The sequence below is a fragment of the Amblyraja radiata genome, chromosome 16, assembly GCF_010909765.2.
Source record: "Amblyraja radiata isolate CabotCenter1 chromosome 16, sAmbRad1.1.pri, whole genome shotgun sequence".
NCBI lineage: Eukaryota > Metazoa > Chordata > Chondrichthyes > Rajiformes > Rajidae > Amblyraja > Amblyraja radiata.
In genome coordinates this window covers 51,803,312-51,819,508 of record NC_045971.1, presented here as the reverse complement: position 1 = coordinate 51,819,508, position 16,197 = coordinate 51,803,312, and the positions used below count along the sequence as shown (strand labels likewise).

General features: G+C 51.4%; 1 protein-coding gene across 1 annotated transcript in view; it reads left to right on the top strand.

Moving 5' to 3' along the window:
* The window catches only part of LOC116982232 (zinc finger protein 850-like), a gene marked incomplete at its 3' end in the record, with an annotated part of 210,034 nt that extends 195,924 nt beyond the window's left edge, over positions 1-14,110 (top strand). Inside the window, exon 3 of the mRNA XM_033035517.1 lies at positions 12,587-14,110. Within this exon, the coding sequence (XP_032891408.1) occupies positions 12,587-14,110 (1,524 nt within the window). The remainder of the gene's footprint in view (positions 1-12,586) is intronic.
* Positions 14,111-16,197: the final 2,087 nt, after the last annotated feature.

Genomic DNA, 16,197 nt, shown 5'->3' with positions numbered 1-16,197 from the left:
CATTAGAAACGGGAATAGTCCCCGAGGATTGGCGTACTGCGCATGTTCCATTGTTTAAAAAGGGTTCTAAGAGTAAACCTAGCAATTATAGACCTGTTAGTTTGACTTCAGTGGTGGGCAAATTAATGGAAAAGATACTTAGAGATAATATATATAAGCATCTGGATAAACAGGGTCTGATTAGGAACAGTCAACATGGATTTGTGCCTGGAAGGTCATGTTTGACTAATCTTCTTGAATGTTTTGAAGCGGTTACTAGGGAAATTGACGAGGGTAAAGCAGTGGATGTTGTCTATATGGACTTAAGTAATGCCTTTGACAAGGTTCCTCATGGAAGGTTGGTTAAGAAGGTTCAACTGTTGGGTATAAATGCAGGAGTAGCAAGATGGATTCAACAATGGCTGAATGGGAGAAGCCAGAGGGTAATGGTGGATGGCTGTTTGTCGGGTTGGAGGCAGGTGACTAGTGGGGTGCCTCAGGGATCTGTGTTGGGTCCTTTGTTGTTTGTCATGTACATCAATGATCTGGATGAAGGGGTGGTAAATTGGATTAGTAAGTATGCAGATTATACCAGATAGGGGGTGTTGTGGATAATGAAGAGGATTTCCAAAGTCTACAGAGTGATTTAGGCCATTTGGAAGAATGGGCTGAAAGATGGCAGATGGAGTTTAATGCTGATAAATGTGAGGTGCTACACCTTGGCAGGACAAATCAAAATAGGACGTACATGATAAATGGTAGGGAATTGAAGAATACAGTTGAACAGAGGGATCTGGGAATAACCGTGCATAGTTCCTTGAAGGTGGAATCTCATAGGGTGGTAAAGAAAGCTTTTGGTATGCTGGCCTTTATAAATCAGAGCATTGAGTATAGAAGCTGGGATGTAATGTTAAAATTGTACAAGTCATTGGTGAGACCAAATCTGGAGTATGGTGTACAATTTTGGTCGCCCAATTATAGGAAGGATGTCAACAAAATAGAGAGAGTACAGAGGAGATTTACTAGAATGTTGCCTGGGTTTCAACAACTAAGTTACAGAGATAGGTTGAATAAGTTAGGTCTTTATTCTCTGGAGCGCAGAAGGTTAAGGGGGGACTTGATAGAGGTCTTTAAAATGATGAGAGGGATAGACAGAGTTGATGAGATCAAGCTTTTCCCTTTGAGAATAGGGAAGATTCAAACAAGAGGACATGACTTCAGAATTAAGGGACAGAAGTTTAGGGGTAACATGAGGGGGAACTTCTTTACTCAGAGAGTGGTAGCGGTGTGGAATGAGCTTCCAGTGGAAGTGGTGGCGGCAGGTTCGTTGGTATCATTTAAAAATAAATTGGATAGGCATATGGATGAGAAGGGAATGGAGGGTTATGGTATGAGTGCAGGCAGGTGGGAGTAAGGGGAAAAAGTTGTTCGGCACGGACTTGTAGGGCCGAGATGGCCTGTTTCTGTGCTGTAATTGTTATATGGTTATATGGTTATACCTACTAAATGGTAGGGAATTGAAGAATGCAGTTGAACAGAGGGATCTGGGAATAACCGTGCATAGTTCCTTGAAGGTGGAATCTCATATAGATAGGGTGGTAAAGAAAGCTTTTAGTATGCTAGCCATTATAAATCAGAGCATTGAGTATAGAAGCTGGGATGTAATGTAAAAATTTTACAAGGCAATGGTGAGACCAAATCTGGAGTATGGTGTACAATTTTGGTCGCCCAATTATAGGAAGGATGTCAACAAAATAGAGAGAGTACAGAGGAGATGTACTAGAATGTTGCCTGGGTTTCAACAACTAAGTTACAGAGAAAGGTTGAATAAGTTAGGTCTTTATTCTCTGGAGCGCAGAAGGTTAAGGGGGGACTTGATAGAGGTCTTTAAAATGATGAGAGGGATAGACAGAGTTGATGTGGACAAGCTTTTCCCTTTGAGAATAGGGAAGATTCAAACAAGAGGACATGACTTCAGAATTAAGGGACAGAAGTTTAGGGGTAACATGAGGGGGAACTTCTTTACTCAGAGAGTGGTAGCGGTGTGGAATGAGCTTCCAGTGGAAGTGGTGGAGGCAGGTTTGTTGGTATCATTTAAAAATAAATTGGATGGGCATATGGATGAGAAGGGAATGGAGGGTTATGGTATGAGTGCAGGCAGGTGGGACTAAGGGAAAATAATTGTTCGGCACGGACTTGTAGGGCCGAGATGGCCTGTTTCCGTGCTGTAATTGTTATATGGTTATAAAGTGAATGGTATGTTAGCATTCATAGCAAAAGGATTTGAGTATAGGAGCAGGGAGGTTCTACTGCAGTTGTACAGGCTCTTGGTGAGACCACACCTGGAGTATTGCGTACAGTTTTGGTCTCCTAATCTGAGGAAAGACATTCTTGCCATAGAGGGAGCACAGAGAAGGTTCACCAGACTGATTTCTGGGATGTCAGGACTTTCATATGAAGATAGACTGGATAGACTCGGCTTGTACTCGCTAGAATTTAGAAGATTGAGGGGGCATCTTATAGAAACTTACAAAATTCTTAAGGGTTTGGACAGGCTAGATGAAGGAAGATTGTTCCCGATGTTGGGGAAGTCCAGAACAAGGGGTCGCAGTTTAAGGATAAGGGGGAAATCTTTCAGGACCGAGATGATAAAAACATTTTTCACACAGACAGTGGTGAATCTCTGGAATTTTCTGCCACAGAAGGTTGTTGAGGTCAGTTCATTGGCTATATTTAAGAGGGAGTTAGATGTGGCCCTTGTGGCTAAAGGGATCAGGGGGTATGGAGAGAAGGCAGGTACAGGATACTGAGTTGGATGATCAGCCATGATCATATTGAATGGCGGTGCAGGTTCGAAGGGCCGAATGGCCTACTCCTGCACCTATTTTCTATGTTTCTATGTTTCTATGATAGAGAGGGAGAGAGGGAGAGAGAGAAAGAGACAGAGAGAGGGAGAGGGAGCGAGAGAGACAGGCAGACAGAGGGAGAGAGAGACAGAGAGGGAAAGAGAGAGACAGAGACAGAGTGAGGCAGAGAGAGAGACAGAAAGAGAGAGAGACAGAAAGAGAGAGAAAGAGACAGAGAGAGACAGACAGAGAGATATATTGATAGAGAGAGAGAGAGAGAGAGAGAGAGAGAGAGAGACAGAGAGAGAGAGAGAGAGAGTGAGTGACAGAGAGAGAGACAGGGAGAGAGAGACAGAGAGAGAGACAGAGAAACAGACAGAGAGAGAGACACACACACACACACAGTAAAGGACACAGGCTGAAAATGAGAAGCCAGTGTGACCTCAGTGTGGGGGGGAGAGAGAGAGACTGACAGACAGAATGAGAAAGAGACAGAGAGGGACAGACAGACAAAGAGAGAGAGGTACAGCGCGGAAACATGCCCTTCAGCCCAACTTGCCCACACCGGCCAACATGCCCCATCTACACTAGTCCCACCCTGACCAACATGCCCCATCTACACTAGGCCCATCCCGACCAACATGCCCCATCTACACTAGGCCCACCCTGACCAACATGCCCCATCTACACTAGTCCCACCCGACCAACATGCCCAACCTACACAAGGCCCACCCTGACCAACATGCCCAATCTACACTAGGCCCACCCTGACCAACATGTCCCATCTACACTAGGCCCACCCTGACCAACATGCCCAATCTACACTAGGCCCACCCTGACCAACATGCCCCATCTACACTAGGCCCACCCTGACCAACATGCCCCATCTACACTAGGCCCATCCCAACCAACATGCCCCATCTACACTAGTCCCACCCTGACCAACATGCCCAATCTACACTAGGCCCACCCTGACCAACATGCCCCATCTACACTAGTCCCACCCTGACCAACATGCCCAATCCACACTAGGCCCATCCCGACCAACATGCCCCATCTACACTAGGTCCATCCCGAACAACATGCCCCATCTACACTAGGCCCACCCTGACCAACATGCCCCATCTACACTAGTCCCACCCGACCAACATGCCCAACCTACACTAGGCCCACCCTGACCAACATGCCCAATCTACACTAGGCCCACCCTGACCAACATGTCCCATCTACACTAGGCCCACCCTGACCAACATGCCCAATCTACACTAGGCCCACCCTGACCAACATGCCCCATCTACACTAGGCCCACCCTGACCAACATGCCCCATCTACACTAGGCCCATCCCAACCAACATGCCCCATCTACACTAGTCCCACCCTGACCAACATGCCCAATCTACACTAGGCCCACCCTGACCAACATGCCCCATCTACACTAGTCCCACCCTGACCAACATGCCCAATCTACACTAGGCCCATCCCGACCAACATGCCCCATCTACACTAGTCCCACCCCGACCAACATGCCCCATCTACACTAGTCCCACCACGACCAACATGCCCCATGTACACTTGTCCCACCCCGACCAACATGCCCCATCTACACTAGTCCCACCCCGACCAACATGCCCCATCTACACTAGTCCCACCACGACCAACATGCCCCACCTACACCAGTCCCACCCCGACCATCATGCCCCAACTACACTAGGCCCACCCTGACCAACATGCCCAATCTACACTAGGCCCACCCTGACCAACATTCCCCATCTACACTAGGCTCACCCTGACCAACATGCCCCATCTACACTAGGCCCATCCTGACCAACATGCCCCATCTACACTAGTCCCACCCTGACCAACATGCCCAATCTACACTAGGCCCACCCTGACCAACATGCCCAATCTACACTAGGCCCATCCCGACCAACATGCCCCATCAACACTAGTCCCACCCCGACCAACATGCCCCCATCTACACTAGTCCCACCACGACCAACATGCCCCATCTACACTAGGCCCACCCTGACCAACATGCCCAATCTACACTAGGCCCATCCCGACCAACATGCCCCATGTACACTAGTCCCACCCCGACCAACATGCCCCAGCTACACTAGTCCCACCCCGACAAACATGCCCCATCTACACTAGTCCCACCCCGACCAACATGCCCCATCTACACTAGTCCCACCCTGACCAACATGCCCCATCTACACTAGTCCCACCATCACCAACATGCCCCATGTACACTAGTCCCACCCCGACCAACATGCCCCATCTACACTAGTCCCACCCCGACCAACATGCCCCATCTACACTAGTCCCACCCCGACCAACATGCCCCATCTACACTAGTCCCACCCCGACCAACATGCCCCATCTACACTAGTCCCACCACGACCAACATGCCCCATCTACACCAGTCCCACCCCGACCATCATGCCCCATCTACACTAGGCCCACCCTGACCAACATGCCCAATCTACACTAGGCCCACCCTGACCAACATGCCCCATCTACACTAGTCCCACCCTGACCAACATGCCCAATCTACACTAGGCCCATCCCGACCAACATGCCCCATCTACACTAGTCCCACTCCGACCAACATGCCCCATCTACACTAGTCCCACCACGACCAACATGCCCCATCTACACTAGGCCCACCCTGACCAACATGCCCAATCTACACTAGGCCCATCCCGACCAACATGCCCCATGTACACTAGTCCCACCCCGACCAACATGCCCCAGCTACACTAGTCCCACCCCGACAAACATGCCCCATCTACACTAGTCCCACCCCGACCAACATGCCCCATCTACACTAGTCCCACCCCGACCAACATGCCCCATCTACACTAGTCCCACCATCACCAACATGCCCCATGTACACTAGTCCCACCCCGACCAACATGCCCCATCTACACTAGTCCCACCCCGACCAACATGCCCCATCTACAATAGGCCCACCCTGACCAACATGCCCAATCTACACTAGGCCCATCCCGACCAACATGCCCCATGTACACTAGTCCCACCCCGACCAACATGCCCCAGCTACACTAGTCCCACCCCGACAAACATGCCCCATCTACACTAGTCCCACCCCGACCAACATGCCCCATCTACACTAGTCCCACCCCGACCAACATGCCCCATCTACACTAGTCCCACCCCGACCAACATGCCCCATCTACACTAGTCCCACCCCGACCAACATGCCCCATCTACACTAGTCCCACCACGACCAACATGCCCCATCTACACCAGTCCCACCCCGACCATCATGCCCCATCTACACTAGGCCCATCCCGACCAACATGCCCCATGTACACTAGTCCCACCCCGACCAACATGCCCCATCTACACTAGTCCCACCCCGACCAACATGCCCCATCTACACTAGTCCCACCCCGACCAACATGCCCCATCTACACTAGTCCCACCCTGACCAACATGCCCCATGTACACTCGTCCCACCCCAACCAACATGCCCCATCTACACTAGTCCCACCCCGATCAACATGCCCCATCTACACTAGTCCCACCCCGACCAACATGCCCCAGCTACACCTGTCCCACTCCGACCAACATGCCCATCTACACCAGTCCCACCCCGACCAACATGCCCCATCTACACTAGTCCCAGCCCGACCAACATGCCCTATCTACACTAGTCCCACCCCGACCAACATGCCCCATCTACACTAGTCCCACCCCGACCAACATGCCCCATCTACACTAGTCCCCCCACGACCAACATGCCCCACCTACACCAGTCCCACCCCGACCATCATGCCCCATCTACACTAGTCCCACCCCGACCAACATGCCCCATCTACACTAGTCCCACCCCGACCAACATGCCCCATCTACACTAGTCCCACCCCGACCAACATGCCCCATCTACACTAGTCCCACCCCGACCAACATGCCCCATATACACTAGTCCCACCCCGACCAACATGCCCCATCTACACTAGTCCCACCCCGACCAACATGCCCCATCTACACTAGTCCCACCCCGACCAACATGCCCCATCTACACTAGTCCCACCACGACCAACATGCACCATCTACACTAGTCCCACCCCGACCAACATGCCCCATCTACACTAGTCCCACCCCGACCAACATGCCCCATCTACACTAGTCTTGTACAACTGCAACGTGACCTCCCGACTTCTAGTCTCAATACAGAGACAGAGAGAGAGGGAGAGAGAGAGGGAAAGAGAGAGATAATGAGAGAGAGAGAGACAGAGGTAGAAACACAGAGAGAGTGACAGAGAAAGAGGGTGTGATAAGGAAATGCAGATGCTGGATTTCACTGAAGATAGACACACATTTCTGGAGTAACTCAGCGGGTCAGGCAGCATCTCTGGAGAGAAGGAATGGGTGATATTTCGGGTCGAGACCCTTCTTCAGACTGAGATAGAGAGATAGAGAGACAGAGAAAGAGAGAGACAGAGAGAAACAGAGAGCGAGACAGAGAAAGAGAGAGAGAAACAAGACGAGAAACAGGGAGAGAGAGAGATAAACAGAAAAAGAGAGAGACAAACAGGGAGAGAGAGAGAGAGAGAGAGAGAGGGAGTGATACAGGGCGGAAACGGGCCCTTCGGCTCAACTTGCCCACACCGGCCAACATGCCTCATCTACACTAATCCATGTACCTGTCCAAGTGTTGGGATAGTCTCTGCCTCAACTTCCTCCTCCGGCAGCTCGTTCCATACACCCACCAAGCTCGAAAAGTGTGGAAAAGTTGCCCCTCAGGTTTCATATTGATTTCTTCCCCATCCGCGCGTCACTTACCTTAAACCCGTGTCCTCTGGTCCTTGACACCTCCACTCTGGGCAAGAGACTCTACCCGATCTAGTCCACTGGTGATTTTGTGCACCTCTCCAAGATCACCGCTCATCCTCCTGTGCTACAAGGCATAGAGTCCCAGCCCTGCCCCAACCTCTCCCTGTAGCTCAGGCCCCTCGAGACCCGGCAACATCCTCGTAAATCTTCTCCGCGCCCTTTCCAGGTCGACGACATCTTTCCTGTAACACGGTGCCCAGAACTGAACACAAGACAGAGACAGACAGAGGGAGGGAGAGAGAGACAGGGACAGAGGCAGGGACAGAGAGAGAGAGACACACACACACAGGCAGGGACAGAGAGAGAGAGACACACACACACAGGCAGGGACAGAGACAGGGGCAGAGAGAGAGACAGAGAGAGAGAGAGAGAGACAGGAGAGGAGAGACAGATGCAGAGAGGAGAGAGACAGATAGAGAGAGACAGAGAAATGGAGAGAGACAGACAGAGAGGGGAGATGAGAGGGGAGACAGAGGCGGAGACAGAGAGGGGGGAACTGGGAGGGGGAGACAGAGAGAGAGAGAGATAAAGAGAGGGAGAGATAGAAAGAGGGAGAGACAGAGAAAGAGAGAGACAGAGAGACAAAGCGAGAGCAAGACAGAGGGAGAGAGAGAAAGACAGACGGAGACAGAGGGAGAGAGAGACAGCAAGAGAGAGATAGAGGGACAGGGATAGAGAGGGACAGACAGAGACAGAGAGATACAGACAGAGAGACAGAGAAAGAGTGAGAGACAGAGAGAAATACTACGAGACAGATGCAGAGAGAGAGGGAGATATATATATATATATATATAGAGAGAGAGAGAGAGAGACAGAGAGGGACAGAGACGGAGAGACAGAGAGAGACAGACAGAGAGACAGGCAGAGAGAGAGAGAGAGAGAGAGATAGGGAGAGAGAGACAGAGACAGACAGAGGGAGAGAGAGGGGGAAAGAGAGACAGACAGATATAGGGGCAGTGATAGAGAGGGAAAGAGAGAGATACAGAAACAGAGAGAGACAGGGAGACAGACAGAGAGGGGCAGGCAGAGGGAGAGAGAAAGAGAGAGAGAGAGAGAGAGAGAGAGGGACAGAGAGATAGTGAAAACAAATTAGACCCAAATAACTACCGTGGCCTAGGGAAGTTATTCTTCAGTATCATAAATAACAGAATGCAGGATTTCCTTAACAAACACAACATTTTCAGTAAAAACCAAATTGGCTTCCTCCCAAAACACCGTACCACTGACCACATTTATACCCTCCACACTCTCATTGAAAAACATGTACACCAAGCGAAAAATGGGAAAATATTTGCCTGTTTTATTGACTTTAAGACAGCATTTGACTCTATTTGGCATGAAGGGCTCTATTACAAACTCCGCAGCTGTGGTATAGGAGGAAAGGTATATGACCTTATTAAATCAATGTATCTGAATAATAAATGTGGCTTTAAAATTGGGGACAAACGCACTGATCTCTTCGCCCATAGAAGAGGCGTCCGGCAAGGCTGCAATCTGAGCCCGACACTGTTTAATGTATATATCAACGATTTGGCAGAAAAGTTGGACCAGAGCACAGCGCTGGGCCTCTGTCTTCTGAACGGAGAGGTAAATTAGCTGTTTTATGCGGATGACTTGGTTCTGCTGTCCCCCACAGAACAGGGACTGCAGCAACAGTTGGACCTACTTGATGAGTACTGCCAAAATTGGGCCCTGGTAGTAAATCTAAAGAAAACCAACATCATGATTTTTCAGAAAAGACCCAGATGTCAGGAAGATAAATACAAATTTACTCTCAATGGAACTGTTATCGAACACACTATGAACTGTACTTACCTTGGTCTAACCGTCTCAGCATCAGGGAGCTTCAATATGGCAGTGAATGCACTAAAAGAGAAAGCTTGAAGAGCTCTGTATGCAATAAAAAGAAGTTTCTACAACATCCAAATCCCAATTAAAATCTGTCTTAAAATATTTGACAGTGTAATCCAGCCTATTGGGCTTTATGGTAGTGAAGTATGTCACCATAATTATAGTAAATGGGAAAAACATACAACAGAGGCCCTGCATGCGGAATTTTGTCGGAACATCCTCCGTATCCAAAGGAAAACACCAACAAACGCATGTAGGGCGGAATTAGGCAGATACCCGCTGATAGAGCACTAAAGTTTTGGAATCACCTTAAATCTAGCCCCCCAGATACCCTCCAGTTTAAAGCCCTTCAAACACAAGAGGGGAACCCAGAAAAAGAGATCCCTATGTCTGTTGGTACTGAGACTAACTACTCCTATTCAGTTAAACCCTATCCAGTTAAACCCTGACCGGCCACAGATTAATACTGACCCCCAATCACCAATTAGAGTGAACCAGATTATCAAACAATGTAAAGAAACGTACTTGGAACATCAGGATAAAGAAACCAAAATCCAAAGCAGATTAGAATGTTACCGTTCCCTAAAAAGAGACTATAAATTGGCAGACTATCTCTCAACTGTTAGAGACATAAAGCAGAGACAGACCCTCACCAAATACAGGTTAAGTGACCACTATTTGGTAGTTGAAAAAGGAAGACAGAAGAGATTCTGGCAACCAAGAGAAAACAGAATATGCGGCCACTGTTTGACAGATGAGGTTGAAACAGAGGTGCACTTAATCCTAAAATGCAAAAAAATTGACAAAACAAGGAAAGCATACTTTGACAAACTCAGTGAGCAACCCCTGATTTTAAAGAGCTAGATGATACATCAAAACTAAGAATAATCCTTGGCGAAGGAAATACGGCACATCTTGGTGCACAATACGTAACAGCATGCCATAACCTGAGAGACGGTGAATGACCAACATGCACATATGTACGCACACACTAATTGACATTAACTGACACTAAGAAATGAATATTGAATTGCTAAACTTGCTATTGTGTTGTACTGCTTACAGCTACAAGAACGTGTAGCAATCAATAAAGGGCTATAGGCATATTGCGAGTTTATGTACAGGGACATATCTATCCATGCACTGTATACTTACATGACATACATACACTGTATGTATGTCATGTTTTATACTTTAGCAATATAACAATGTTTTTTTATCGTGCCAATAAAGTTTTTTAATTGAAAATTGAAAATGAGATTGATAGAGAGAGCTAGAGAGACAGAAACAGAGAGAGAGAGAGAGAGAGAGAGAGAGAACCAGAGACAGAGAGAAACAGCGTGAGAGACAGAGAGAGAGAGGGGGAGAGAGACAGACACAGAGGGATAGCGACAGACAGAGTGAGAGAAAGACTCTGAGAGACAGGGAGAACCAGAGAGAGAGAGAGACAGACAGAGGGTGGGATAGTGGGAGAGAGAGACAGAGAGGCGGCGAGAGGAGAGAGAGATGCAGAGACAGAGGCAGCGAGAGAGAGGGAGAGAGAAAAAGTGGTGAAATCATTGGACAAAGTCAGCATGAATTTATGAAAGGTAAATCATGTCTGACGAATCTTATAGAATTTTTTTCGAGGATGTAACTTAATGATTTGGACGAGGGAATTGAATGCAAAATCTCCAAGTTTGCGGATGACACGAAGCTGGGGGGCAGTGTTGGCTGTGAGGAGGATGCTAGGAGGCTGCAAGGTGACTTGGATAGGCTATGTGAGTGGGCAAATGCATGGCAGATGCAGTATAATGTGGATAAACGCGAGGTTATCCACTTTGGGTGCAAGAACAGGAAAGTGGACTATTATCTGAATGGTGGCCATTTAGGAAAAGAGGAGATGCAATGAGACCTGGGTGTCATGGTACACCAGTCATTAAAAGTAGGCATGCAGGTGCAGCAGGCTGTGAAGAAAGCGAATGGTATGTTAGCATTCATAGCAAAAGGATTTGAGTGTAGGAGCAGGGAGGTTCTACTGCAGTTGGACAGGACCTTGGTGAGACCACACCTGAAGTATTGCGTACAGTTTTGGTCTCCTAAGCTGAGGAAGAACATTCTTGCCACGGAGGGAGTGCAGAGAAGGTTCACCAGACTGATTGCTGGAATGGCAGGACTTTCATATCAAGAAAGACAGGATAGACTCGGCTTGTACTCGCTAGAATTTAGAAGATTGAGGGGTGATCTTATAGAAACTTACAAAATTCTTAAGGGTTTGGACAGGCTAGATGCAGGAAGATTGTTCCCGATGTTGGGGAAGTCCAGAACAAGGGGTCACAGTTTAAGGATAAGGGGGAAGTCTTTTAGGACCGTGATGAGAAAGTTGTTTTTCACACAGAGAGTGGTGAATCTGTGGAATTCACTGCCACAGAAAGTAGTTGAGGCCAGGTCACTGGCTATATTTAAGAGGGAATTGGATGTGGCCCTTGTGGCTAAAGGGATCAGGGGGTATGGAGAGCAGGCAGGTACAGGATATGGAGTTGGATGATCAGCCATGATCATATTGAATGGCGTTGCAGGCTCGAAGGGCCGAATGGCCTACTCCTGCACCCATTTTCTATGTTTCTTTATAACGGCCATAAACGCACTCAATATGTGCTAGTAATGTCCTGTTTGCCAGATTGTTGACCCTCTATGTTCCCCTCCTCAGGGTTTAGGAGCCGTTGCTGTGGACGGAGAGTCGGGGACGTGAGCGGCCATTGAGGGTGGCCACGGTGCCGGTGGGCTCCCCCATCTGCTCGGTGTGCGGGCTGAGCTTCGATGGAGGACCAACAAGTGAAATTGACATGTGTGGCAAGGTGTGGCGGTGCCTGAGCGAGCTGGAGGCCCACCGGTTGGTGCACACGGGAGAACGTCCCTTCAACTGCTCGGACTGCAGCAAGAGCTTCACTCACTACAAGTACTTGCAGGGGCACAACAGCATGCACTCCAGCGAGAGGCCCTTCACCTGCTCCAACTGCAGCATGAGCTTCAAGACGGCGAATCACCTGAAGATACACCGGCAGGTGCACACGGGCGAGAAGCCCTATGGCTGCTCCACATGCGACATGAGCTTTGTCCAGTTGTCGGGGCTAAGGCAGCACCTGCTGGTGCACAGCAGTGAGCGGCCCTTCACCTGCTCCGACTGCGGCAAAGGCTTCAAGTCGTCCAATCACCTGAAGAGGCACAGGCGCCTGCACGCCAGCGAGCGCCCCTACACCTGCAGCGACTGCGGCAAAGGCTTCACCCAGTCCAAAGAACTGCTGTCCCACCGGCGCCTCCACACCGGCGAGCGCCCCTACTGCTGCGACCAATGCGGCAAGCGCTTCACCCACTCCAGCACACTGCTAGAGCACCAGCGCACCCACACTGGGGAGCACCCCTACCGCTGCACCGAGTGCGGCAAGATCTTCATCCAGTCCAGCCACCTGTTGGACCACCAGCGCTCCCACACCGGTGAGCGGCCCTACACCTGCACCCAGTGCAACAAGCGCTCCCAGTCCAGTCACCTGCTGGAGCACCAGCGCACCCACACCGCGGAGCGGCCCTACACCTGCGACCAATGCGGCAAGAACTTCGTCTGCTCCAGTACCTTGCTGTCTCACCAGCGCACCCACACCGGGGAGCGCCCCTACATCTGCACCCAGTGCGGCAAGGGTTTCATCCGTTCTAGTCACCTGCTGGAGCACCAGCGCACCCACACCGGGGAGCGGCCCTACATCTGCGCCCAGTGCGGCAAGAACTTCACCCAGTCCAGTCACCTGCTGAAGCACCAGCGCACCCACACTGGGGAGCGGCCCTACACCTGCACCCAATGCGGCAAGGGCTTCAACTGCTCCAACAACCTGCTAGGGCACCAGCGCACCCACACCGGGGAGCGCCCCTACATCTGCACCCGGTGCGGCAAGAACTTCACCCAGTCCAGTCACCTACTGAAGCACCAGCGCACCCACACCGCGGAGCGGCCCTACACCTGCACCCAATGCGGCAAGAACTTCGTCTGCTCCAGCAGCTTGCTGTCTCACCAACGCACCCACACCGGGGAGCGCCCCTACGCCTGTGCCCAGTGCGGCAAGAACTTCACCCAGTCCAGTCACCTGCTGAAGCACCAGCGCACCCACACCGGGGAGCGGCCCTACACCTGCACCCAGTGCGGCAAGCGCTTCACCCGGTCCAGCAACCTGCTGGTGCACCAGCGCATCCACACCGGCGAGCGCCCATTCACCTGCACCCAGTGCGGCAAGGGCTTCAACCAGTCAAGCACCCTGCTGGTGCACCAGCGCACCCACACTGGCGAGCGCCCCTACACCTGCGTCCAGTGCGGCAAGGGCTTCAGCAGCTCCTCCAAGCTACTGTCCCACCAGCGGGTGCATTCCTGTGACCGTCCCGTCCCCAGCCCGGTGTGTGGAGAGCGCTTTGCCATGGCCTCCCACGCCCTGTCTCACCAGCACGTGCACACCAATGGCCAGCCCTACGACTGCCCGTACTGTGGTGAGTCGTTTGACAGCTTGCGGGGGTTGCGGCAACACCGGCGGACCCACGCCGGCGAGCAGCTGCTCCCACTGTGACAAGAGAGCACGGGGGTTGCGGGAGCACCAGCGGATACACACCGGAGAGAGACCCTTTGTGTGCGCTGAGTGTGGCAAGGGTTTCACCCACATGTCCAGCCTGTGGCAGCACCGGCGTACCCACAGCGGTGAGCGTCCCTTCCCCTGCCCGTCCTGTGGTAAGTGCTTCACCTGCCTTGACCACCTGCTGGAGCAACGACAAGTCCACACCAGCCAGTGCCCCTTCACCTGCCCGCTCTGTGGCAAGGCCTTTGCCCGCTCCTCCAGCCTGCTGGCACAACGCCACATGGATAGATAGGCACTGTTTAAGTAGACACAAAATGTTGGAAGGAATGGGTAACGTTTCTGGGTCGAGCCCCATCTTCAATGTCGACCTGAAACGTCACCCATTCCTTGTCTCCAGAGATGCTGCCTGTCCCGTCGTCTCCATGCATTCCATTCTCTAGGCCCCCATCCTCTCATCTTCATCATGGACGTCCAGTCACTCTACACCTCCATCCCCCACCAGGATGGTCTCAAAGGCCTCCGGTTCTTCCTCGACCGGAGAAGCAACCTATACCCGTCCACTGAAACTCTCCTCCGCTTACCGGAGCTGGTCCTTACCGTCAATAGCCTTGTTTAACTCCTCCCATTTCCTCCAAACACAAGGCGTAGCTATGGGCACGCGCATGGGCCCCAGGTCCGCCTGCCTCCTTGTCTGGTACGTCGAACAATCCTTGTTTGAGGCATACCAGGGCCCCATCCCCGACCTCTACCTCCGCTACACCGACGATTGCTTTGGTGCCACCTCCTGCACCCACACGCAACTGACTGACTTCATCCACTTCACCACTAACCTCCATCCGGCACTCAAATACACCTGGACCATTTCCGACCCTTCCCTACCATTCCTTGACCTCACTATCTCCACCACAGGTGATAGACTTCTGACCAACATCCACTATAAACCCACTGACTCCCATGGCTATCTAGACTACTCTTCCTCCCACCCTGCTTCCTGTAAGGACTCCATCCCCTACTCCCAATTCCTCCGTCTACGCCGCATCTGCTCCACGGATGAGGCGTTCCACACCAGGACATCTGAAATGTCCTCATTATTCAGGGAACGGGGGTTCCCCTCCTCCACCATAGATGAGGCTCGCACTAGGGTCTCTTCCATACCCCGCAACACTGCTCTCTCTCCCCATCCTCCCAATCGCAACAAGGGCAGAGTCCCACATGTCCTCACCTTTCGCCCCACTAGCCGTCACATACAACAAATAGTCCTCCGTCAGTTTCGCCACCTCCAACGTGATCCCACCATTCGCCACATCTTCCCATCTCCCCCCCTGTCTGCCTTCCGCAAAGACCGTTCCCTCCGTAATTCCCTTGTCAATTCTTCCCTTCCCTCCCGCACCACCCCCTCCCCGGGCACTTTCCCTTGCAACCACAAGGGATGCTACACTTGTCGCTTTACCTCCCCCCTCGACTGCATTCAAGGACCCAAGCAGTCGTTACAGGTGTGCCAGAGGTTCACCTGCATCTCCTCCAACCTCATCTATTGCATCTGCTGCTCTAGATGTCAGCTGATCTACATCGGTGAAACCAAGCGTAGGCTTGGCGATCGTTTCGCCGAACACCTCCGCTCGGTCCTCCTTAACCAACCTGACCTCCCGGTGGCTCAGCACTTCAACTCCGTATCTGACCTCTCTGTCCGGGGCCTCCTCCATGGCCAGAGTGAGGCCCACCCTAAATTGGAGGAACAGCACCTCATATTCCCCTTGGGGAGTCTGCATCCTGCTGGCAAGAACATTGAATTCTCACAATTCTGTTAGCCCTTGCTGTCTCCTCCCCTTCCCAGCTCCCCCTCAGCCCTCGGGCTCCTCCTCCTCCTTTTTCCTTTCTTCTCCCCCGCCCCCCCACCCCCCATCAGTCTGAAGAAGGGTTTCGGCCCGAAACGTTGCCTATCTCCTTCGCTCCATAGATGCTGCTGCACCCACGGAATTTCTCCAGCATTTTTGTGTACCTTCGATCTTCCAGCATCTGCAGTTCATTCTTAAACAACATGCTGCCTGTCCCACTGACTTACT